Source organism: Palaemon carinicauda, chromosome 24 (assembly GCF_036898095.1).
Source record: "Palaemon carinicauda isolate YSFRI2023 chromosome 24, ASM3689809v2, whole genome shotgun sequence".
Lineage (NCBI taxonomy): Eukaryota > Metazoa > Arthropoda > Malacostraca > Decapoda > Palaemonidae > Palaemon > Palaemon carinicauda.
The window spans coordinates 78,668,804-78,677,279 of record NC_090748.1 but is presented as its reverse complement, the minus strand read 5'-3'; the positions used below and the strand labels follow the sequence as shown (position 1 = coordinate 78,677,279).

The window sequence follows — 8,476 nt, the reverse complement described above, 5'->3', positions numbered from 1 at the left end:
AGGTACATAGAATGAATGCTCAATTATACCAATAAATTGACACAGGTGAAGGAGACGCAAGGTTCTCAAGAACAAGCTTATTGACAGACAATAAACAGACAGGTTAACCACAATTATACATATATATATAAGAAGAGGATAACCCAAAACTTTAAGCATAAGTATGATAGTAAACAGGGCTTGTTTGTCTGAAAGAAAAACATTAGATGCCACTTTTAAGATACCGAGGTATCAAAGTCATAAAAGCCTGTATTACAAATCAATGACATTAGCGTTAGAAACGCTCGGCACACATGTCTGCACTTATGCTAGGTTCACCTTCGGAAGTGGAACAGTCTGGATGGGCAACACAGTGCCCTCACTTAGTTTGTAGTACAGTATGTAACTACACACTCACCCTGGAATTAATCGTCCCAATTAAGACCACTGTTCCTCGCAGAGTTAAACAGTAGGGTTAACACCGCGACCCACTGCTACCACAGATCTCTTTTAGTTCCTCTACTTGCTTCGCATAGTGGCGAAAGAACACTCTGGAAGACTTCCAGCCAGTGTATGAACAGAGATGTTCAAAATCCACGCAATTAAAGAAATTTAAGAATGAGGCAACTTTCCTCGGATCGTGACCTGCGGGTGTATTGTCAGGATCCGCTCTGCGAATAAAATATGTGATTTTTGCTCTGAGTTGATTCAGAGATAAATTTGAGCCTGATGTTTCTCCCCTGAATAGTTGACCACCCTTGAAGTCTGAAGTTCTATGAAGATAGACCTTTAGGCATTCTACTGGACATAGAGATGCATCTTCTTTCAGAGGGCAGATTCTCCAGGGACCCCACCTGTTGGTGGGTAACTCATTCTTGGCGAGAAACGTAGGATCCGGAAACAGGTTCAGTTCTTCCCCATCCAGGAACTGAACACGACCTGCCTCTCTCGAGAGGCTACAATTTCACTAACCCTGGCCCCGGACGCGAGTGCAAATTAGGAAAATAACTTTTTGTGTCAAATCCTTTAACGCACATTCTTCATTGCTCAACAGAGAAGCGAAATGAAGAACTTGTCTAAAGACCATGAAATGGGCTTTGGAGGTGCTGAAGGTCTGAGCCTAGCACAGGCTTTCGGGACTTTATTAAAGATCTCGTTACCTAGGTCGACCTGGAAGGCATATAGAATGGGTCTTGTCAAAGCAGACTTACACGCTGAAATCGTGTTCGCTGCCAACCCTTGACCATGGAGGTGGGGAAAAAAGATAAGCAGAAGTCTGTCAAGATCTCCTGCGGAATCTTCGCCTTGACAAAAGGCCACCCATTTTCTCCAAGATGACTCATATTGCCTTCTAGTAGATTTGCATTTATATTCCTCAAGGAAGTCTATACTGGCTTTCGAAATCCCGAAACGCTTTCTCACCGCTAGGGAGAGAAAAACATGACCTGCAGGGTCCGGGTTTTCTGTAATGAAGCGCAGACAGTTGACTTCTGGACTCGCTGGGTCAGAACTGGATCTGGTAGTGGTACAAACTTCAGCTACAGTTCCAATGCCAGGAGGAACCACACGCTGTTCGGCCACTTGTGGGCCACTATTGCCGCTACCCTTTGAAGGATCTCAGTTTGTTGAGGACCCTCAACAGAAGGTTGTGAGGAGGGAACAGATAAATCTTGGACCATCTGTTCCAGTCGAGGGACATCGCGTCCACTGCTTCCGCTAAGGGGTCCTCGTACGGGGCACGTACAGGGGCAACTTCTTGTTGTCTTTCGTCGCAAAGAGGTCTATCTGCAGTTCTGGGACTGATTCAGAATGAAGGAGAATGATCCTGCGTCTAAGGACCATTCCGACTCTATCGGTGTGAACCTGGATAGAGCGTCCGCTGTCACATTGCGGACTCCTTGAAGGTGAACTGCCGACAGGTACCACTTCTTCTTTTCCGCCAATCGGAAGACGGCCAACATCACCTGGTTGAGAGGTGGTGACCTCGATCCTTGTCGATTCAAGTATCTTACAACTACCTCGCTGTCTATTACCACTTTCTGTGGAACGAATGACACGGGGAGACTTTCTTTAAGGTAAGGAGCACTGCCCTAGCTTCTAGAAAGTTTTATGAGAAAGGTCTTGAATAGCCTGGACCAAGTCCCCTGGACTTTTTTCCGATGAGAGTGACCTCCCCATCCCTCCTTTGAGGCGTCTGAGTGAATCGTCACCGACGGGGGAGGTGGCTGAAGAAGAACCTGACATCTTTAGATGTCTGGCTTGGGACCAAGGCCTGAGAAGAGTACTTAGCCGAAGCGGCTGGTCTTCTCAGATCTCTTCACGCGTTTGATGCATAACTTCTCCAAACTCCGATTGCATCCTTTAGCTGTGCTCTAGCACTGGGTCTGTCACCGAAGCAAACTGGAGAGAGCGCAGTACTCTCTCCTGCTCGTGTCTTGATATCCTTTCGGAATCTTGAAGTCTCTTGACAGAACCCGCTATCTCCTTCCTTTTCTTCGCTGGGGTGGAGAAACGGTGTGACAAAAGGTCCCAGTGGATCTTAGCCACTGGAACTTTTGAGATGGAGAAAGTCGAGACTTTTTCTGTTGATCTTGAAGCCTAGGTACTCTAGGAACTGGATCACTGACTGGAAGCTTGCAAGCATTCTGTCTCGGATGCTGCCCACACCAACCAGTCGTCCAGGTAGGCTACTACCTGAATTCCCTTTAGGCGAAATTGTTTGAGAGCTACGCTCGCAAGCTTCGTAAAAATCCTTGGGGCTATGTTTAGCCCGAATGGTATGGCTCCGAAGGCGTGTAGTCTTCGCTGTAGCCTGAACCCTAGGTAGGGGGAGAGTCGATGGCTAATTGGAATGTGCCAGTAGGCATCTGACAAGTCTATAGAGACGGAATATGCCCTCTTGGGCAGTAAGGTCCTTATGTGTTGCAGTGTTAGCATTTTGAATTTGTAATTCACTATGAACTTGTTAAGTGGCGACAAGTCCAGAATGACTCTGAGCTTTTCCGAGTCTTTCTTGGGAACACAAAACAGCCTCCCTTAGAAATTGATGGGCTTCACCCTTTTTCTCCAACCGTTCTTGAACGTACTCCTCCATAACGGGGGTGGAGTGTTGGAAAAAACCGAAGGTACGGGGGTGGAGTGCTGTACCAGCTCCCGCCCATTCCATTCTTGAGTAGGCTGTGGGCCCAGGGATCGAAGGTCCACCGATCCCGAAATTTCAGAAGTCTCCCTCCTACCGGTATCACCTCACTTGGACTGCTGTCCTGAGGTCTTGCCTTCCTGACCACGACCACCCCTAAATCCCCTTCCCCTTGAGGGGCGTCTAGACGAGCCTCTGGCTGCTCCTCTAGGCTTTGCTCGGAAGGAAGTAGACTGCCCTTCGAACGCTGGGGTGAATGCCGTGGACTGTGTCGACACGGCCTGGGGTACCCACTGAAAGGTGGTCGGGGTTTGTGCCACGATCTGGGGCACTGGGGGCAATGGCAATTGCAGTTGCTGTTGCTGTCTAAGAGGCTTGGCTGGCCGAGACGGTAGCCTAGTCCTCATAGTCTTCCTCTTTGGTTGAGGACCCTCATCCGGGGAAGACTTTCTTTTGATAGCCAGGTCCCACTTCTGGAGAAGGTTTCTATTCTCCAAGGTGGCTTTATCAAAAACTTCTTTGACCAAGTCGGTAGGGAAAAAGGTCTTTTCCCCAAATGTTGGAGGAGATTAGTTTCTTTAGCTCGTGCCTCACTGTAGCCGAGGTAAACACGAACTCCCTACCAGCTCTCCTTGCCTTGACGAAGCCATAAAGGTCCTTCGTCACTGTGGCCAGATGAGGCTTGGCCACTACCATGAACATTTCATGGACCTTGGGGTCACTTGCCATCGTCTCGAGAGTAGTCTGAAGAGACATTGAGGCAGTCAGTCTTTCTTTTGTATCGAGCTCACTCGCAAAAGAAAGTCAGACAGCTTAGGGGGGTCCTTGCCGAACTGACGTCCGGCAATATCAGCCTCCAACTTTCCACTTAGAACGTAAGATGGACGTCCTTCCAATCTTTGTGGTCCATAGGCAGGGCCAGCGACAAGGGTTTACACTCCTCTAGGGAGGGGCAAGACTTGCCGGCCTCGATTGCTTTTAGTACAGCCAGAAAACCTTTTCTGTAAAAAGGGGGAAGGCTCTAGTAGGCGAGGACACAAAGGAAGGGAGCTTCCTATTCAATGCAGCTACCTTTGAGTTAGAGAAGCCCCTCTCTTTCATCGAAGATGAAAGTAGAGCTTGAGCCTTAGCATGGTCATCACTATGACCTCCTTCGGCTCTGCCTCCTCCTTTGAAGCTGGTTCCTTCCTCAGCCGGACATAACAGTCCGGATATGGTGCCTTGCTGGGCCAGAATTCCACCCTCCGGGGGAACTGAGCCCAGCATATCCGAGATGACGATCTTTCCAGTCGTCATCGACATGTGCTCAGCATACCTCCATGGGTTAGCATCCGAGCACAAAGGAAGGTCTTTCACATTGAGCTTTTCTGGGGCCCATGTGATTCTGCAAGGCACTGCATTCGCAGTTCCATTGCAGCCGCCTTCTCCTGATTCTCCTTCTGCATTTGTTGGATCATTCCAACAATAGAAGAGAGGGCCTGTCCCAGCTCTACTGGGAGACCGGCCGATGTAGAGGGACTTGAACTTCATCCTGGGCTTCTGCAAGGAGGTCTTCCTCCTGACACCCGTCCACATCAGATATCCTGTCATTTAGCTAGATGTCTTGCATCGCGACCGCGACTTCAGCATCCACCTGGATCTGAACATAGGGGATCTCCTCTTGAGGCTGGGGAATCACTGCCTCAGCTGATGCCTTAGGGAAAAGATACGCCCTCATCTTCTCACTTGGAAGATAAGGGCCAGAAGTGTACTTTTGGAAGCCCCTTACCCAGGTACGAAGCTTCTTCCTAGCTATTTAAATGTCTCATTAATCAGGTTAGTGCACACAGTACATACCTTAGGGTCCCAATACCGGAGATCATCCTTGGAGACAGCGTATGCTGCGTGTCTCCTACAAAACTCATGTCCGCAGAGGTTCTTGCTGCTGACATTGCAGAAAGCACTTCCCCACTTCGGAGTGTCCTTCTGTAAAGAGAAGAAATTTCCATGAGTATCAAGTGAACTATGTATCACTGGATATGCATAGTATAGCATAACATTCATAAATGAAAGACACACACTTGTGTTTCCCTCACAACCCATTGTTGCAGCCTTCCAGATAATAAAATCAAAAAATTGGTTTATCTCTACTAGAGTAACCAATGCAAGGTTTCCATAGGAAACAGGTGGAGCTCACACCTAGGCAATGATTTTAAAATCCTGGATAATAGACGGGGAAGAACTCTGCTTCCTGTCTGAGGGCAACAGCAAAGGGCTGTGTAAGAAAACACAATAGTGTTAGAAGATACAGTGCTGTACCTAAACTTTTACTATAGTTTTCTTCTTACTGTATATGCTATACAGAAGAATACTAGTACAGTATAGGAGGATGTGTGCCGGCCTGCCTTTGCCGGCCGGCACACACCACAATTAGCTTTAAAGTATACTACTTAACAGCTATAGGGCGGCAGCCCTCTGGTTCAAATGCCTGTGCCGGCGGCAGCAGCTGCCGGCCAGCAACAGCCAGTGTTGGCCGGCAATGATTGCCGGCCAGCAACTACACAAGGTAGTACCCAGCTGCCGGCCACAATCTTGGTGACCGGCAGACAAGGACTGACATAAGCCGGCCGGCAAAGGTACAAGACCGATGCCAGCCGGCAGCAAAAGAACCAGAAGACTACCCCTGCCCGGCTGCCGGCCTCATAGGCCGGCTGCCGGGACAGGTACAGCACTAGAAGAAAAAAGAATGGATGCCGGGATAAGAGTGTACACGACCCCCAAAGCCCGGCAACCGAAAGAGTGCATATAAGGAAGGGGAGAAACTTAATTCAGGCTTCCTTGACCAATGCCGTCCGGCTCTGTCGGCAGGCATGGATGAGGGACCAAGAGAGGTCCGGGCAGCACTCGAAAACATAAGACCCTTGCCGGCCAGCATCTCAGCCGGCCGGCAATGGCCTTAGTCAATTCCATATCCCAACCTATACTAGGTCCAGAAGTAGAATGACGTACAGTACAGTAATACCCCCTGCCAGCCAGCTCTGCCGGCCGGCAAGGTACAGTACAGTAATGGCAAGGCCATTACGGAGATAGAGGGGGAAGGGACAAAAGGGTCCTGCCAACCTTGCTTTAGTGACAGATCACCCGCAGCCAAGAACTCTGTCTTAGCCTAAGGGAGATCTAAGGGAAAGGGCCAGCAATACTTGCCAGCTTCCCAAAGCACCAAAGCAAGGAAGGCGTTGCTATTCCCAAGGGAAGATTTTATCCTCCCCAAGAACAGCAACAGGACTTAGTCTGGTCGATCACAAAAGGAGGAATCATACTACAGAAACCTTCGATAGTGACCTAAGGGAGCTAAGCTCCCTTTATAAGTGTTAGGTCAGCGAGGGGAACTCTGCCCCAAGCCAGACAACACGGACTCAGACTAAAAAACTCTGTTGTTCTGTCCCTCTTTGAACCAGACTCTGCTGGAACAGGAAGGTACAGTAACACCCTAGTATAGTTTTATCGAAAATAAATTCGGAAAAAACCACTTAGGGATAAGCCCAAGGCTTAAACAGAGGGAAAGGGATTGCATACCTTCTCCGAAGAAAAGAAAGCAACCGGGGAGAATAATAAAGTATACTAAGGCTCCATAAGCAATTAACCTAGGCACCAAGAGAATCGATTACCTAATTCACCGAAACTCTCACGTATACAATCTTGGAAATATTCCACACAGTCTAAAATGTATAAAAAATAGCCTAAAGCTTTAATAAACTTTTAATTACACTCGGAAAAACCAAAATCATGCATTAAGTACTAGGACCAAACGACTAGGCTACATGGCCTAGCGTAGGCCAGAATGGCGAATACTTCGCCAAATAATACTAAGCACGAAAGGAAATCCTATGTAAAGCTAAATAGCTAAAATTTATTAAGCAAAACAACCAGGAATGTCACTCTGACTAACTAATTTATACCTAGCGAGTGACAGTGTCCAGGACACCTCTGGTAGGCTACGGCTCTTGTATCAAAGATTAATCCTATTAATCACTCAAAATTTTACCAAGAGCCTACATTTATACATAACAGACACTATACTCAACTTATCCGAGGCCAACGAAGACGGAGAAGCCATGAAAAGTTGAATAAATCCAAGATTTGCGAGAAAAACAGGAAAAAACACCGAGTTGTTAAGCTACGCAAAAAGGAATGGAGATGGCGCCAGGATTGGCGCCAGGCACGCATACGAATCGGGGGATTGGGAGGCCTTGGGAGCGGCTCCCCCCTTTTTCTTCCCGAATTCGTATCTCGTCAATCTCCCTCCTACGAGACGAATCTCTATTTAGGTAGTAGATTGCCATGTGACGTGTCTAGAATACGTCCTCTGATATGTCGCGATATCCCTTTCACGAGGGATACTCGCTCCAGGAGTTAGAATTCTGGTACCTTAAGGTAAATTCTCTGGGAATATCGCCGTAGTTGTAATATACCCTAGGAAGCTACCCTATAGGAACTTCCATCAGGACGACATGGCTTGAGCCCAAAAATATATATATATGTGTGTGTGTGTGTGTGTGTGTGTGTGTGTGTGTGTGTGCGTGTTGACTATTTAATCCATATTTTGATTCTAGCAACGAGCATAGAGAATTCAAATCATAACATATAACAACTAGTCTACCTAAAATAGCTTGCTGTACTGTACTTACAGAAGAATGCAGAATAAAACCTTCATTGTACTGATACGAATAGATTGCCACCACACGAACGACAGAAAATCCTTGACAAAGTGAAAGAACGAAGATGATCGAGGAAGTGTCCGTACCACGCTTTAAATGCACTTCTACTGACTGAGGAAGTTGTTGATATTGGGGTCTCTTCGGGATGCGACTCAGCCGCATAGTTTCCTTCTAGGAACTGGTTCTTGACGTCATGAACGCGAGGTTTCTCTCTTCTTCTTTTTTCCTTCTTTGGTGGTTAGTGTAACGTGCATAATGCGTCACTGGTGCAGTTCGTTTTCCTTAAATTCTTGGACTTTCGCTGGACAAGGCTGGTATTTTATTGTTAAAAATGTCTAAATATTAACAAATGTAGATGACGAGAGTTGAGATAGGATAGGAATAAAATATAAAAAGAGTTACTATTTTGGGATAAGATCCTTCGGGCAGTATAGAACCAATAATTTCACCCTTTTCACGAGAGAGAGAGAGAGAGAGAGAGAGAGAGAGAGAGAGAGAGAGAGAGAGAGAGAGAGAGAGAGTGGGGTTTAGAGTAAATTGTTATTGCTCTTTTTCAATGGCAGGGAATTACAATAAGGCATATTTGTCCTTGATTTATCTTCAATAGTTTGTAAATCATCCAACTGTCTGCATCATGTTTAGTAATCTCTATCTCCGCAAG

At 47.0% G+C, this 8,476-nt stretch overlaps 1 protein-coding gene across 1 annotated transcript in view; it reads right to left on the bottom strand.

Annotated features, from left to right (window-relative positions):
- LOC137618168 (uncharacterized) overlaps nt 1-7,992 on the bottom strand; it is a 12,579-nt gene extending 4,587 nt beyond the window's left edge. Inside the window, exon 1 of the mRNA XM_068348222.1 lies at nt 7,786-7,992. Within this exon, the coding sequence (XP_068204323.1) occupies nt 7,786-7,977 (192 nt within the window). The 5' untranslated portion in view covers nt 7,978-7,992. The remainder of the gene's footprint in view (nt 1-7,785) is intronic.
- Nucleotides 7,993-8,476: the final 484 nt, after the last annotated feature.